The sequence below is a fragment of the Trichechus manatus genome, unplaced genomic scaffold (genome assembly GCF_000243295.1).
Source record: "Trichechus manatus latirostris isolate Lorelei unplaced genomic scaffold, TriManLat1.0 scaffold00219, whole genome shotgun sequence".
Classification (NCBI taxonomy): Eukaryota; Metazoa; Chordata; class Mammalia; order Sirenia; family Trichechidae; genus Trichechus; species Trichechus manatus.
Genome location: NW_004444155.1, coordinates 301,215 through 318,474, shown reverse-complemented (window position 1 = coordinate 318,474; position 17,260 = coordinate 301,215). Strand labels below are relative to the sequence as shown.

At 37.9% G+C, this 17,260-nt stretch overlaps 1 protein-coding gene across 4 annotated transcripts in view; it reads left to right on the top strand.

Annotated features, from left to right (window-relative positions):
* Window positions 1-17,260, top strand: part of ANAPC1 (anaphase promoting complex subunit 1) — a 210,012-nt gene that overhangs the window by 10,506 nt on the left and 182,246 nt on the right. For 2 of the 4 annotated variants that reach the window (XM_023742799.1, XM_004388850.2), the window contains 8 exons: window positions 173-255; window positions 1,350-1,423; window positions 2,298-2,443; window positions 2,665-2,885; window positions 3,571-3,780; window positions 10,647-10,742; window positions 12,006-12,096; window positions 12,211-12,276. In XM_023742799.1, coding sequence (XP_023598567.1) covers window positions 173-255; window positions 1,350-1,423; window positions 2,298-2,443; window positions 2,665-2,885; window positions 3,571-3,780; window positions 10,647-10,742; window positions 12,006-12,096; window positions 12,211-12,276 — 987 coding nt within the window. Of the gene's footprint in view, window positions 1-172; window positions 256-1,349; window positions 1,424-2,297; window positions 2,444-2,664; window positions 2,886-3,570; window positions 3,781-9,767; window positions 10,743-11,321; window positions 11,345-12,005; window positions 12,097-12,210; window positions 12,277-17,260 lie in introns of those variants that run through there. The other 2 variants (XM_023742800.1, XM_023742801.1) reach the window with 2 other exon arrangements.

The following is a 17,260-nucleotide window of genomic DNA, read 5'->3' as shown; positions in this document are numbered from 1 at the left end:
TAGAATTGCTTGTTTTTTAATATTAGTGACGGTGGTGTTACTTTGTGAAGGTCTTATTAAATTGAAAAAAAAGTATTATTTTGTATGTTTTCTAAAAACATTTTGTAAAGGGTAGTTTCTCTTACTTCTTTGTTTCCAACCTCTCCTGTCCTCCCATCCTTTTACCTGATAGGTTGCAAATGTTTGGCCCACCAAATATGGACTGTTGTTTGAACGAAGCAGTTCTTCACATGAAGTGCCTGCAGTTCCACCCAGGTATTCATTTTACTTAGTGCAGAATATTATTGCTTGGGCTTTTTTGTGTTGGTCCTGAGGTAAAATTGTTTAACTAAAATTTCAAGATGATGATAATTTTTATGCTGATAGTACAGATATTTACCATTTTCTCTAATTTCAATATTGTGTACTTATTAGCTAGTTCTTTCATTTGCTACTTAATTATCTACAGCTTTTTTTTCCCCCTCAAGTAGAAAAATTGAACAAACAAATGGATTAAAGAGAACAGGATTCATTTCTTAGCTCTGCCGCTTTTTCATTGTGTTACTTTGGGCAAATTATTTGAATTTTCTTAGCTTTAGTTTCCTTATCTGTTACAGAAATACTGTCAGTTACCTCTTAGGGTTTACGTGAAGATTAAATGAGCTAATGTATGTAAGGCTTTGGCACAGGGCCTAGTACATACTAGGTGCACAATAAATGGTAGGTTCTTATTGGTGGTTTGTGTCTTCGCCTTCTTTCTCTAGTAAATTGAACTCATTGAAGAGCAGATACATATAGCACCTCATACTGTGTGATTCAAGAAGTAGACAATATGTTTTTAAAAAATTGCTTATAGGTTTCTATCTCTTTCTGTGTTCAGATAGAAAACTTTTCTTTGTTTTTCTATCACTCTTTAAAAAAATAATGGAGACTCTTCATTTACTTGAAAACAAATGTTTAGGTGCCTTCCTTTCTAAGCACGTGCAAGAAACTAAATTTCTTTCTTAGTTGCCATAGACACACTATCACTAAGAAGAAAAAAGAGAGAGACTGCCTATGCCCATTTTTCTGTTAGTTCTGGATTGTGATGACTGCTGTTTCCAGATATTTCCTGGGCTGTCTTGATTTCCCTCCGTGTGTGTATGTATAGAATTAACCTGTATAAGAAGAGGAGAAGTTTCTAGGAATGAGGTAGAAAATACTATGAATGACAGTATGTAAAAAGTTTAAAGTTTTGCTTTTAAGTCATCGGTTTCTAGTTGCTTGTGTAATCTGGAGAAGATACTTCTTTGCAAGGAAAATGCAAACTTTGCACAAATGTAGTCATCTTGTGTTGGTCATTGACTGACTGATTGTTTGTTTACTGCTAGAAAACCTTTACCCACACTGTTCAGCATGCTGCACCCACTAGATGAAATAACACCACTTGTTTGTAAATCTGGAAGTAAGTGTATTTTTATAATTTTACGAAGCTTTTTTTAAATATTTGTTTGAGGGAGGGGATGAAATAAGAAATGAGCTTACAAAAATTTCACTTGTTTTATGAAAATAATATTTAAGCATTTTATAAAAATAACTTTTGAAGTTAATTTATATTAAATCAAGAACCTCTTGAATACCATGGCATTAACTGCTTAATAGTTTTTCTTTAAGTATAGTAAAAATAGAGCCTTCCCTATAAATCAGCCATGAATGCTGATACATTTACTAACCTGTGGATGACTCAAGGAACCCTGGTAGCACAATGGTTAAATGCTCAGATAACCAGAAGGTTGGTGGTTTGCACCCACCAGCCGCTCCACAGGAGAAAGATGTAGCACTCTGCTTCCGTAAAGATTACAGGCTTGGAAAGCATATGGAACAGTTCTTCTCTGTCCTATAGGGTTGCTGTGAGTTGAAATCAACTCGTTGGCAATGAGTATAGATGACTCTGTTCCTCAATAATTAATAAATGGATGATACTTGGATGAGCTAATACTATTTTGGGAAAAAAATACACCCACTCCTTGCTTATCGACATGGTTAAATTCCAAAGACCAGGTCATTATGTGAAAATTGGTGATATGTGAAAATGGAGGATGGCTACATCATTACATAACTGCCAAATTATTACATAACTGCCAGATTACATCATCACATAACTGCCAAACCACTGAGAATCATGCCCAGCTAAGTTGACACCTAACCTTAACCATTCCAGCTAACATTACTATCCAATTGGATTGGTTTCTCTTTAAGAATTCAAGACCTCAGTTCATAAAGAACAGTCTTGTAAAGTCTGTTGTTTTATACCTGATTATTTCTGTTGTATTTTTTAGGTCTTTTTGGTTCATCACGGGTGCAATATGTTGTAGATCATGCGATGAAAATTGTTTTCCTCAATACTGACCCCTCTATTGTAATGACGTATGACACTGTTCAAGGGTTGCATTCTGTGTGGGCTCTCCGGAGAGTCAAACCAGAGGTAAGAATAAAGGCAAGTCACTTCTGAATATGAAAGAGTAGTTAATACTGAAACCTTCACATGTTTTTGGAAGACTTATTTGTGAAATAGATTGAGCTTTTTAAGAAAAAAGAATTTTGTTTCTTAAGTAACTGGCATCTACCCTGTATTGTCATAAAGGAAATTACCCTTTTAATCTAATTAGAGTTTTCTTTTTCTCCTTCTCTTTATTTTGACTTAAGGAAGAGAATGTTGTTTTGAAGTTCTCTGAACAGGGAGGAACCCCGCAGAATGTGGCCACTAGCAGCTCCCTCACAGCTCACCTCAGAAGCCTCTCCAAAGGAGATTCTTCTGTGACTTCACCTTTCCAGAATTACTCTTCTATCCACAGTCAGAGCCGCTCAACCTCATCACCCAGTCTACACTCTCGCTCACCTTCTATTTCCAACATGGCAGCTCTAAGGTAGGAATTAAATGTGGAAGTGTAAAAAATAAGATACCTTATTTTCTGAGTTTCTCTTCAGTTTTGAAGGATTTAAAATTTCTGTTGATAGTTCTTGGGTATTTTTTAGGGAAAGTAGCCATCATCCCGTTTGTGCCTCTTTACTAAGACTTCCAAGTTTCTATGCCACTTCTCTTTGATGAATCATATTTAAAAGTTGCCGATGCTTGTCTTAAGATGGTTTGCCTCGTTTCTGTAGCTTAATGGCAGCAGCTTGATGAATATTAATTCCAAAAATATTTTTTTACTACCTTTGCATCTCAATTTGTATTAGTTTTCCTTTTTAGTGTATGCGCGCGCACACACACACAGAGACACGTGCACTATATATGTATATCTGACTATACAGGAACATAGTTTAGACCCTTTTGAATAATATAAACAATTTCTTTCTGTGAGACAGAAAATAAACAAGAACTAAATTTTTAGTTTTGAATGAATGAATTCTTCTAATAAGAATTTCTGCATTTTTAGAATATAGTAAAGCACTTTAACATGAACCATTTAAATAGCTACTTTAAAAAAATGTATTTCTAACTGGAATTATGCCAAGAATGCGCCTCCATGCATAGAATATTGGGAAGTATGTTATATAAGTATGCATTTCTGATTGTGATGGACTCTCATCTTCTGTTTTACTTTGCAGTCGTGCTCATTCTCCTGCCTTAGGAGTGCACTCTTTTTCAGGGGTGCAGAGGTTCAACCTTTCAAGTCATAATCAGTCTCCGAAAAGACACAGTATTTCGCATTCTCCAAATAGTACTTCTAATGACTCCTTTTTTGCGCCAGAAACAGAGCCAATTGTTCCTGAACTTTGTATTGACCATTTGTGGACAGAAACAATTACTAATACAAGGTTTGGAGTGTATATTTTTATATTCAAAGAAAAGTGTTGCTAAAAGTCTTGGAAAATACTTGATATTTTGCTTACAGTGTTCTTTTAATGATCACTTATTAAAGATTAGTTATGATAAATTATTAATACGTGGAGATATATTTTAAGGCCACTTCAGTTTCAATAAAAGATATTAATGATACTAATTAAAGTGATTAAAAAATATCCTTTATCCATTTGATATTTGTTCTGTAACTTAGTAGTAATGATCTCTCAGATTTGAAATATTTGCTGTTTGGTTTAAGGAGAAACAGAACTAATTTCTGTATACTAAGAAACTTCAGATTTTATAGAATTTTTTGTAAGTTATACCTTTATGCTAGTTGAGTGTCAACTCTGCTTTTTGGAAAAACACAGGTCAAACCTCCCCTCTATGTGACCTTTCTCCTTTTGTGTTCTCTTTAATAATTCATTCATTAATTAGGCCATATGCCAGTGTCTGTGCTAGTGGCTGGGATTTAACAGGCAAATAAGTCACAGTCCCTGCCCTCAAAAGAGAGACAGCTATCTGAAGGGTGGTGGCTCAAGCAGGTACTGCTTATGCTGCTGATAGGGCTTTGGTATTTGCCAGGCAGGTAAGTGGGGAAGGGCAGAGTAGGCAATGGTATTAGCAGAACAAAAGTTCAGAAGTTTGAATGTATGTACCATTCAGGGAATTACAGTTACTTGCACTTTGGCTTGCACCTTGGGAAGGGAAAGGACTGAGAAAGAGGAGGTTTAAGAGAGAGAGATTATACTCTGAAGATTCCTTTAGGCCTGTTCTGTTTCAGGAATGCTGTAAGAAGGCTCTTTATGGAGACTGTAAGCTCAGGGTACAGAGCAGAGCAATAAATGTATATTTGGGAGTTGTCAGCTTATAGATGGAGATTGAGGCAAGAGAGGTAGATTAGAGTTTAAGGAGTATGTATAGGGCTAGGTTCATAGAGGTCTCTGGTGATGGGTGGGGGGCTCATAGATGACCTTGCAGTTGCAGGAGTTCTGTTAACCTTCTGGGATTGTATTCAGTATTTCTGTGTGTGTGTGTATGTAGTTGAGTAGTGATAGGCCTTTTCCTAATGAGAGGGTTTTAATGTTCTTTAGATTCTCAGATGGGCCTGTGACCCCCAAATAGTTAAAACTCAGTGATAGGGAATCAGAAGAGGGCTAGGGACTGAAGGCTTGGAAACTTAAGATTTTGAGCATGGAAAGAAGCAAGTAGCTGCTGCAGAGAGACAAAGCAAGAGAGGACAGGTGGGAGAAGCAGCAAGGAATATCATGGAACGCAAGAAAAGGGAGCCTTCCAAGAAGAGAGAGGTGCCATTATTGCCAGTTGCTGCAGAAGTGTGGCGCTAGGAGACAGGGCAGAAAAGAGAGAACTGGATTTGCAGTGAGGTCATTGGTGACCGCAGCGAGAGCAGTTGAGGCTAGGGAGAGTGAAGTGGGATGGAAAAAGTAAGCAGGGAGTGGGGAAATGAACACAGGCACATCAACTATTTTCAGTTTTCTTTTGAATGAGGGTGAGAGATGCAAAACTAGCTAGAGGGAGTCTCAGGGTTGAGAGAGTTTTGGTTTTGCTATGTTAAAGATAGTAAGTCTTCATGATATTTTGCCCTTAAATACTTCAGTGTGCATCTCTAACCATAATATCATTTTTATACCTGATCAAGGCCTTAACAATAGGTCCTTAATATCTAATATTCAGTTCATTTTCATATTTCAAGACTTCTAATATAAAAGAATAGGCTACAAGAAATATACCCAAAGCAGGGAAAACATTGAAAATGTTGTTGTTGTTAGATGCCATCAAGTCAGTTCCAACTCATAGTGACCCTGTGGGACAGAGTAGAACTGCCTCATAGAGTTTCCAAGGAGCGGCTGGTGGATTTGAACTGCCAGGCTTTTGGTTAGCAGCCAAGCTTTTAACCACTATAGTGGAGAGAAAATGACTGATGGAATAAGGAATCAGAAAGGAGCACAAGTAGATTAGCCTTGGGGAAAGAAGATGATGGTTGATATGCAAATATGTTGTTGTTGTTAGGTGCCGTCAAGTAGGTTCCGACTCATAGCAACCCTGTGTACAACAGAATGAAACACTGCCCGGTCCTGCACCATCCTCACAGTTGTTATGTTTGCGTATTATTGCAGCCGCTGTGTCAGTCTGTCTCGTTGAGGGTCTTCTCTTTTTCACTGACCCTCTACCAAGCATGATGTCCTTCTCCAGGGCTTGGTCCCTCCTGACAACATGTACGAAGTACATGAGACGACGTCTTACCATCCTTGCTTCTAAGGAGCATTCTGGCTGTACTTCGTCCAAGACAGATTTGTTCGTTCTTCTGGCAGTCCGTGGTATATTCAGTATTCTTCAGCAATGCCATAATTCAAAGGCATCAATTCTTCTTTGGTCTTCCTTATTCATTGTCCAGCTTTTACCTGCATAAGAGGTGATTGAAAACACCATGGCTTGGATCAGGCGCTCCTTAGTCCTTAAAGTGACATCTTTGCTTTTGAACGCTTTAAAGAGGTCTTTTGCAGCAGATCTGCCCAGTGAGTACATCTGATTTCTTGACTGATGCTTCCATGGGTGTTGATTGTGGATCCGAGTAAAAGGAAATCTTTTTTTTTTTTTATTGGCTTAAAACAACAGGAATTTATTCTCTCAGTTCTGGAAGCTGTAATTCCAGAGTCTGAAGCCTGAGTCTGCTGGGCTGAAATCAAGGTGTGGCAGGGCTGTGATGCCTCTGGAGGCTCTGTAGGAGAATCCAGTCCTTGCCTTTTGTAGCTTTTGGTGGCTGGCATTCCTTGGCTTTGGCTGCATCCCTCCAATCTCTGCCTTGTAGTCTCATTGTCTTCTCCTCTACTACGTGTGTCAGATCTCTCTGCCTCTCTCTTACAAAGACACTTGTGATTGTACTTGGATAATTGAGGATAATCTCATCATTTAAAAAATCCTTAACTTTTTTAAGCATTTTTACTTTTTCCCATACAAAAGTTTATACATACACTGTTATGTGACTCTAATTGCTCTCCCCATACTGTGACAGCACACTCCTCCTTTCCACGCCTGATTCCCCATGTCCATTCGACCAGCTCCTAACCCTCTCTGCCTTCTCATCTCACCTCTGGACAGAAGCTGCCCGTTTAGTCTCCTGTATCTGCTTGAGCCAAGAGGCACACTCCTTACAAGTATCACTTTATGTCCCATGGTCCAGTCCAATCCCTGTCTGAAGAGTTGGCCTTGGAAATTGTTTTAGTTCTGGGCCAATAGAGTATCCAGGGGCCATGCTTTTCGGGGTTCCTCCAGTCTCAGACCATTAAGTCTGGTCTTTTTACTAGAATTGAGTTCTGCACCCCACCTTTCTCCTGCTCTATCTGGGACTCTGTTTTGTTCCCTGTCAGGGCAATCATTGGTGGTAGCTGGGCACCATCTAGTTCTGGTCTCAAGCTGATGAAGTCTCCGGTTTATGTGGCCCTTTCTGTCTCTTGGGCCACTATTTTGTGAAAGGAAATCTTTGACAACTTCAATCTTTTTTCCATTTATCATTATGTTGTATATTGGTCCAGTTGTGAGGGTTTTTGTTTTCTTTATGTTGAGGTGTAATCCATACTGAAGGCTGTGGTCTTTGATCTTCATCGGAGTTTCAAGTCCTCTTCACTTTCAGCTAGCAAGGTTATGTTATCTGCGTATCACAGGTTGTTAATAAGTCTTCCTGTAATCCTGATGCTGAGTTCTTCGTATAGTCCTGCTTCCTGGATTATTTGCTTAGCATATAGAATGAGTAAGTATGGTAAAAGAATACAACCGTGACGCGTATCTTTCCTGACTTTAAACCACGCAGTATCCCCTTGTTCTGTTCTAGTGACTACCTCTTGATCTATATGTAGGTTCCTCATAAGCACAATTAAGTTTTCCGGAATTCTCATTCTTTGCAATGTTATCCATAATTTCTTATGATCCACATAGTTGAATGCCTTTGTGTAGTCAACAAAACACAAGTAAACATCTTTCTGGTATTCTCTGCTTTCAGCCAGGATCCATCTGACATCCTGTATAGTCCTTCAGAAGTGATATCCTTGGTTCCACATCCTCTTCTGAATCCAGCTGGAATTTCTGGCAGTTCCCTGTCGATGTACTGCTGCAACTGCTTTTGAATCATCTTCAGCAAAGTTTTACATGCATGTGATATTAATGATATCGTTCGGTAATTTCCATGTTCAGTTGGATCACCTTTCTTTGGTGTAGGCATAAATACGGATCTCGTCTGGTTGGTTGGCCAGGTAGCTGTCTTCCAAATTTCTTGGCATAAACGAATGAGCACTTCAGCGCTGCATCCATTTATTGAAACATTTTGGTTAGTATTCAGTCAGTTCCTGGAGCCTTGTTTTTCGCCAGTGTCTTCAGTACACCTTGGACTTCTTCCTTCATTACCATCGGTTCTTGATCATATGCTGCCTCCTGAAATGATTGAACATTGACCAGTTCTTTTTCATATAGTGACTCTGTATATTCCTTCCATCTTCTTTTGATGCTTCCTGCGTCGTTTAATATTTTTCCTGTGTAGTCCTTCAGTATTGCAATTCAAGGCATAAATTTTTTCTTCAGTACTTGTAGCTTGAGAAATGCAAAGCGTGTTCTTCCCTTTTGGTTTTCTAACTCCAGGTCTTTGCACATGTCATTATAATACTTTGTCTTCTCGAGCTGCTCTTTGAAATCTTCTGTTCAGATCTTTTACTTCATCATTTCTTCCACTCAGTTTAGCTACTTGACGTTTAAGAGCAAGTTTCAGAGTCTCTTCTGACATCCATTTTGGTCCTTTCCCTCTTTCTGGTCTTTTTAATGACCTCTTGCTTTCTTCATATATGATGTACTTGATGTCATTCCACAGCTTGTCTGGTCTTTGATCAGTATTCGATGTGTCAGGTCTATTCTTGAGGTGGTGTCTAAATTCAGGTGGGATATACTCAAGGTCAAACTTTGGCTCTTGTGGACTTGTTCTAATTTTCTTCAGTTTCAACTTGAATTTACATATGAGCAGTTGATGGTCTGTTCCACAGTCGGCCCCTGGCCTTTTTCTGACTAATGATGTTGAGCTTTTCCATTGTCTTTTTCCACAGATGTAGTCGATTTGATTCCTGTGTATTCCATCTGGTGAGGTCTACATGTATAGTTGCCATTTATGTTGTTGATAAAAGGTATTTGCAATGAAGACGTCGCTGGTCTTCCGAGATTATCATTTGATCTCAGGCATTATTTCTATCACCGAGGCAATATTTTCCAACTACTAATCCTTCTTGTTTCTAACTTTTGCATTCCAATTACCAGAAATTATCAATGCATCTTGATGCATGTTTGATCGATTTCAGACAGCAGAAGTTGATAAAAATCTTCAGTTTCTTCATCTTTGGCCTTAGTGATTGGTGCGTAAATTTGAAGAATAGTGACATTAACTAGTCTTCCTTGTAAGCATGTGGTTATTATCCTGTCACTGACAGCTTCGTACTTCAGGATAGATCCTGAAATATTCTTTTTGACCATGAGTGTAATACCATTTCTCTTCAATTTGTCATTCTCGACATAGTAGATCATAAGATTGTCCGATTCAGAATGGCCAATACCAGTCCATTTCAGCTCAGTAATGCCTAGGATATTGATGCTTATGTGTTCCATTTCATTTTTGATGATTTCCAGTTTTCCTTCATTCATACTTTGTACATTCCACATTCCAGTTATTAATGGATGTTTGTAGCTGTTTCTTCTCATTTTGAGTCATGCCACATCAGCAAATGAAGGTCCCAAAAGCTTGACTCCATCCACGTCATTAGGATTGATTGTACTTTGAGGAGGCAGTTCTTCCTCAATTGTATTTTGAGTGCCTTCCAACCTGAGGGGCTCATCTTCTGGCACTGTATCAGACAGTGTTGCGCTGCTGTTCGTAAGGTTTTCAGTGGCTAATTCTTTTCAGAAGTAGACTGCCAGGTTCTTCTTCCTAGTCTGTCTTAGTCTGGAAGCTCAGCTGAAACCTGTCCACCACGGGTGACCTTGCTGGTATGTGAATACTGGTGGCATAGCTTCCAGCATCACAGCAACACTCAGGTCCTCACAGTACTACACGCTGACAGACACATGCAAATATAGGTCAGATATATAGGACAGGACGTTGAGCTCAAGCACTTACACCCTCATTTTCTCTGTGAAGTACAAGGCAAATGTATGTTTTTAGAGGCTGGGGGTGGCCTAGAGGTAGCCAGAGGAAGGTAAAGATGTTAATGCAGCGAAGTAGGGCCTTTGTTTTCTTTATATATAAAATAAAAATTTCCTACATTGAAAAGTCATTTTTCTTTAAATACCTTATTGGTAATTCAAAAAGTCCTTATTTTATGGAATTATGGTCTGTTGCCCCACTCTGTAAATAAAGGTTTAGGAATTAGAGGTATGGTATATAAAAATGAAGGGTGGGAAGAGGTCTAATTTGAGAGGAAGAGAGAATAGATAGGAGAGGTCATTTTATAGAAAGTCTGACCCCTTAAACCCTTTGAGGGGTAGAAATTCAAGTTTGCATTGCTTTAGTAGTAGATAACTTGCATAGTAGGGAGTTAAAAAGTCCATTGATAATGATAAAATTGATTGTAGGTTTTAAAAAATAAAGGTATGTGAGGGACTCAGAATCAGAGAGCTGAAGGCAATCTTAGAGAGTAAGAAGTTCCGTTCTAGGAAGTGTTTTTGTATCTTCAAGGTTATTGCATGGCCCAAGTAGTTTTTAGATTTCTTGCAGAATATTCTCAAAGACTTTAATAGTTACTGCGGTAAATTTTTGGGCCAGTGCTGACAGTTACTTTATTAACTATTGCAGAGAGAAACATTCACAGGCCTCAAAAGTGTTCATTACATGTGACCTATGTGGGCAAAAGTTCTTGTGCTTTTTCGTAGAGTCCCAGTTCCAGTTACGGTAAGTGCATGTATTTTCCATTAATTCTTTGTCAAAACCGTAGGTAGCTTTCTTGTTTTAACGTTTTTTCTAAGCAACTTTATTGAGAAATAATTTACATACCATTAGATTGACTTGTTTTAAGTGTACAATTCACTGAATTTTAGTGAATTTACGGAATTGTGTAGCCATCACCACAATCTAGTTTTAGAACATTTCTATCACCTTAAAAAAGATCCCTTTTGCACATTTGCAGTCAGTCTCTGTTCTCGTTACTAGCCTCAGGCATTCACTCATCTGCGTTCTACTTATATATATTTGTCTTTTCTGGACACACAGATAGTCTTATACCGTATGTAGTTTTTTTGTATCTAGTTTCTTTTACTTAGCATAATGTTTTTGAGGATCCATCATGTTGTAACATGTATGAGTACTTCTTTGCTAGCTGTATAGTATTCCATTGTATAGCTATACCACATTTTGTTTATCCATTCATAGGTGGATGGACATTTGGTTTGTTTGACCATTGTAAATGATGATGCTATGAACATTTTAGCAAAAGTCTTTGTGTCGATATATGATTTCATTTTTCTTTCCTAGGAGTGGAACACTTGGTTCAAATGGTAAATTTATGTTTAACTTTTTAAGAAACTGCCAAACTCTGTTCCAGATAGGCTGCACCACTTTATATTTCCGCCAGCAATGTATGAGGGCTCCAGTTTCTTTTTATCCTCAACAAGATTGGATGTTGTCAGTCTCTTTGATTGTAGTCATTCTAGTGGGCATGAGGGTTTATTTCATACAGGAAGTTGCAAAATAGTACAGGGAGGCACGCTGTATACCCTGCACTCTATTCTCCCAAGGGGTAACGTCTTACAGTACCGTAGTACATTATCAAAACCAGGAAACTTCAGTACAGTCCATAGACCTTATTCATATTTTGTCGGTTTTATACATACTCATTTATGTGTGTATGTTTCTATGCGATCTTCTCACATGTGTGCATTTGTGTAAACACCACCACAATGAATATACTGTACTTTTCCATTACCTCAAAGATCTCCCTCATGCTACTGCCTTTACATCTTACCACCCCTCCATATGTCCTTAACTCCTGGCAACTACTAATCTGTTCTCCTTCTCTATAATTTTGTCATTTAAGAATGTTATTTAAATGGAATCATATGCTATGGAACTTTTTGCGATTGTCCCTTTAGACTTAGCATAATGCCTTTGAGATCGTTACAGGTTGTTTCATGTGTCAGTAATTTATTTTAATATTAGCTGCGTGAAGTTTCAAGAGAGTAATGATAAAGCCCAGCTCATCTTTGGCTCTGTCACCAACATACAGGCAAAGGATGCAGCACCAGTGGAGGTAAATGCAGTTACATTTCTTGAGAAGTTAAAAATTTTTATGCTTCATCAGATTTTTCCATAGAAAAAATCATTAGTTTTGCCCAGATTTGAAAATGATTTGTTTGTCCTTTAGAAAATAGATACCATGCTGATCCTGGAATGTGGTGGAAACCTGGTGCTGTACACAGGAGTGGTACGGGTAAGTAATAAGTAACGTTTAGTGCTTTTAATAGCATACCTCCTTAATTATTATTGTTTAATGCTATTTTAGTTTGATATTTAAAATTTGTTACCCGATATCTGCAGGATTTGGCAGAAGATTTTTTTGAGAGTTGAAAATGAAATCTCCAGTTTAGGTTGGTGCTATTTCAGAGTGCTAGTGCTCACTGCCATTAGATGGATTGGCACTGTGAGCTTGACACAAATGAGGGTTGTTAATGAGTATAGAGAGGCAGGTTATTAAAAAAAGAGTTGTCTGAAGCTTTATAAAGAGTAAGGTTTTGTAATCGATGTATGCGTAGCTTTGGTAAGTACCAAAGTTCTTGTAAAGTTTCATTACATTTAATGTATAGTGTGTTGACTATCCTTTTTTTCAAACTTTTGTGCAGTTTACATACAGAATAATGTAAGATTCACAAATTTAAATTATCAAATTTAAATACACGCTATTTGAAGAACAGTAGTGAAGTAAGCATGCATATAACCACTACCTAGATTAAGAAATAGAACATTGCCAGTATCTTTATAGTCCTCTGTGTGTTCTTTCCCTGTCTTGCCCCAGAGATAGACACTCTCCTAACTTTTGAGGTAAATGAGTCTTTTGTTTTTCTTAGTAGTTTTTACAGTTATATGTGTCACTAACGAGCAAATTGTTTTGTTTTCCTTGTTTTTAAATTTTTATACAAAAGAAATCATACTTGTACTCTTCTGTGACTTGTGTACCCTACTCAATATTATGGTTTTTTTAGATTTACCAGTTTACTGCATTTCCCTCTGTTCCTTGCCTCCAGGAGTAATGAGAGTTCTCAGGACTTCACATTCTTACTAATTCATAGTACTGTTAGTTTTTTTCTTTTTTCATGCTACTAGTACATAATGAAGTCTCACTATGGTTTAGATATGAATTTGCCTGATTATAGCTGAGGTAATTTGTTGAAAAGAGTTTATCCATAGAATTACCTTTGCACCTTTGTCGAAAATCTATTGATGATATAAGTATGGGTCTATTTTTGGACTCTTCAGGTAGTCCCCTGCTTACAACAGGGTTCCATTCCAAAAACTCCATCATTAAGTCAGTTGTCATGTAAGTTGAGTACCTTGTTTTTTTCATAGTTTTCATTATTATTACCTTTTATTATCAGTATCTTTATAAATGCAATCTTTATTTGTCTTTGGGGGTTGGATACATTACATATAAATTTACAAATATATTTTAATACATACATATTACTAATAATAAGATGTAAAAAAAAAAAAAGGAGTGTTGTAAGTGCAGTTCATTGTAACTCGAATACGGTGTTAGTTGTGGACTACCTGTATTCTGTTCAGTTGATCTAAATGTCCATCTTTATGCCACTACCACAGTGACTTCATTATTGTAGCTTTATTGTTTTTATGTTTATTGTTGTCGTTTAAGTGAAAGTTTACATTTCAAGTTAGTCTCATACAAAAATTTATATGTACGTTGTTACGTGACCCTAATTGCTCTCCCTATACTGTGACAGCACACTCCTCCTTTCCACCCCTGATTTCCCATGTCCATTCAACCAGCTCCTAATCCTCTCTGCCTTCTCATCTCACCTCTGGACAGAAGCTGCCTGTTTAGTCTCATGTATCTACTTGAGCTTGGAAGCACACTCTCCACAAGTATCATTTTATGTCCCACAGTCTAGTCCAATCTTTGTCTGAAGAGTTGGCCTCATAAATCGTTTTAGTTCTGGACTGACAGAGGGTCTGGGGGCCATGCTTTCCGAGGTTCCTCCAGTCTCAGTCAGATCATTAAGTCTGGTCTTCTTACTTAGAATTGGAGTTCTGCACCCCACCTTTCTCCTGCTCCATCAGGGACTCTCTGTTGTGTTCCCTGACAGGGCAGTCATTGGTGGTAGCTGGGCACCATCTAGTTCTTCTGGTCTCAGGCTGATGAAGTCTCCAGTTTATGTGGCCCTTTCTGTCTCTTGGACTAATACTTCCCTTGTGTCTTTGATATTCGTCATTCTCCTTTACTCCAGGTGGTTGGGACCAATTGATGCATCCTAGATGGCTGCTTACAAGCTTTTAAGACCCCAGATGCCACTCACCAAACTAGGATGCAGAATATTTTCTTCATAAACTTTGTTATGCCAGTTGACCTAAATGTTCTCTGAAAGCATGGTCCCCAGACCCCCACCCCTGCTACTCTGTCCCTTGAAGTGTTTGATTGTATTCAGGAAACGTCTTAGCTTTGCTTTAGTCCAGTTGTGCTGACTGCCCCTGTAGTGCGTGCTGTCCTGCCCTTCACCTAAGATAATCCTTGTCTACTATCTAGTTAGTGAATAGCCCTCACCCTCCCTCCCCACACTGGTAGCCATCAAACAATGTTTTCTTCTGTATTTAAACCTTTTCTTGAGTTCTTATAATAGTGGTTTTATACAATATTTGTCCTTCTGTGACTGACTAAATTCACTCAGCATAATGCTGTCTAGATTCCTCCATGTTATGTTTCACGACTTCATCGTTGTTCTCTATCATTGCATAGTATTCCATTGTCTGAATTTACAATAATTTGTTTATCCGTTCATCTCTTGATAGGTACTTTGGTTTTTTTCCATCTTTTTGCCATTGTGAGCAGTGCTGCAGCGAACATGGGTGTGTGTATATCTATTCGTGTGACGGCTCTTATTTCTCTAGGTTATATTCCAAGGAGTGGGATAGGTGGATCGTATGGTACTTCTATTTCTAGCTTTTTAAGGAAGCGCCAAATCGATTTCCAAAGTGGTTGTACCATTGTACATTCCCACCAACAGTGTGGAAGTGTTCAGTCTCTCCACAACCTCTTCAGCGTTTATTACTTTGTGTTTTTTGGATTGTTGCTATCCTTGTTGCGGTGAGATGGTATCTCATTGTAATTTTGATCTGCATTTCTCTAATGGCTGATGATTGTGAACATTTCTTTATGTGTCTCTTAGCTGCCTGAGTATCTTCTTTGGTGAAGTGCCTGTTCATGTACTTTGCACGTTTTTTAATTGGGTTATTTGTCTTCTTGTTGTTGAGGTTTTGCAGTATCTTGTAGGTTTTAGAGATTAGACGCTGATTGGATTTGTTGTAGCTAAAATATTTTTCCCAGTCCGTAGGTTGTCTTTTTACTCTTTTGCTGAAATCTTTTGATGAGCATAAGTGTTTGATTTTTAGGAGCTCACAGTTATCTAGTCTTCTTCTGATGCATGTGCATTGTTACTTATAGTTCGTGTTGTGTTTATGCCATGTATTAGGGCTCCTAGCGTTGTCCCTATTTGTTCTTCCGTGATCTTTATCATTTCAGATTTTATCCTTAGGTCTTTGATCCATTTTGAGTTAGTTTTTCTCATGGTGTGAGGTATGGGTCTTGTTTCATTTTTCTGCAGATGGATATCCAGTTATGCCAGCACCATTTGTCAAAGGGACTGTCTTTTCCCCATTTAATGGACTTCGGGCGTTTGTCAAATATCAGCTGCTGATAGGTGGATAAATTTATGTCTGGATTCTCAATTCTGTTCCATTGGTCTATGTATCCATTGTTGTGCGAGTACCAGGCTGTTTTGACTACTGTGGTGGTACGGTAGGTTCTAAAATCAGGTAGTGTGAGGTCTCCCACTTTGTTCTTCTTGAGTAATGCTTTACTTGTTTGCGGCCTCTTCCCTTTCCATATGAAGTTGGTGATTTCTTTCTCCATCTCATCAAAAAATGCCTTTGGAATTTGGATCGGGATTGCATTGTATCTGTAGATTGCTTTGGTAGAATTGACATTTTCACAATGTTAGGTTTTCCTATCCATGAGCAAGGTATGTTTTTCCACTTATGCAGGTCTCTTTTGGTTTCTTGCAGTAGTGTCTTGTAGTTTTCGTCGTATAGGTATTTTACGTCTCTGGTTAGATTTATTCCTAAGTATTTTATCTTCTTGGGGGCTGTTGTAAATGGTATTGATTTGGTGATTTCCTCTTCGAAGTTCTCTTTGTTGGTGTAAAGGAATCCAGCTGATTTTTGTATGTTTATCTTGTATCCTGAAACTTTGCTGAAATCTTCCATTAGTTTCAGTAGTTTTCTTGTAGATTCTTGGTAGTTTTCTGTGTATAAGATCGTATCATCTGCAAGCAGAGATACTTTGATTTCTTCCCTACCAATTTCGATGCTCTTTATTTCTTTTTCTAGCCTAATTGCTGTGGCTAGGACCTCCAGCACAATGTTGAATAAGACTGGTGATAAAGGGCATCCTTGTGTGGTTCCTGTTCACAAGGGGAATGCTTTCAAAGTCTCTCTATTTAGGATGATGTTGACTGTTGGCTTTGTATAAGTTCCCTTAATTATGTTGAGGAATTTCCTTTCTATTCCTATTTTGTGGAGAGTGTTTATCATGAATTTTATCATGAATTTGACTTTGTCAAATGCTTTTTCTGGATTGATTGTTAAGATCATGTGGTTCTCGTCTTTTGTTTTATTAATGTAATGGGTTACATTGATTGTTTTTCTAATGTTGAACCATTCCTGCCTACCTGGTATAAATCCCACTTGATCATGGTGAGTTATTTTTTTGATATGTTGCTGAATTCTATTGGCTAGAATTTTGTTGAATATTTTTGTGTTGATGTTCATGAGGTATATTGGTCCGTAATTTCCTTTTTTTGTGGTGTCTTTACCTTGTTTTGGTATCAGGGTTATGCCGGCTTTATAGAATGAGTTTGAGAGTATTCCATCCTTTTCTATGCACTGAGATAGCTTTAGTAGTAGTGGTATTAACTTTTCTCTGCAAGTTTGGTAGAATTCTCCAGTGAAGCCATCCGGGCCAGGGCTTTTTTTTTTGCTGGGAGTTTTTTAGTTACCTTTTCTATCTCTTCTTTTGTCATGGGTTTATTTAGTTGTTCTACCTCTGTTTGTGTTAGTTTAGGTAGGTAGTGAGTTTCTAGAAATTTGTCCATTTCCTCTAGGTTTTCAAATTTGTTAGAGTACAATTT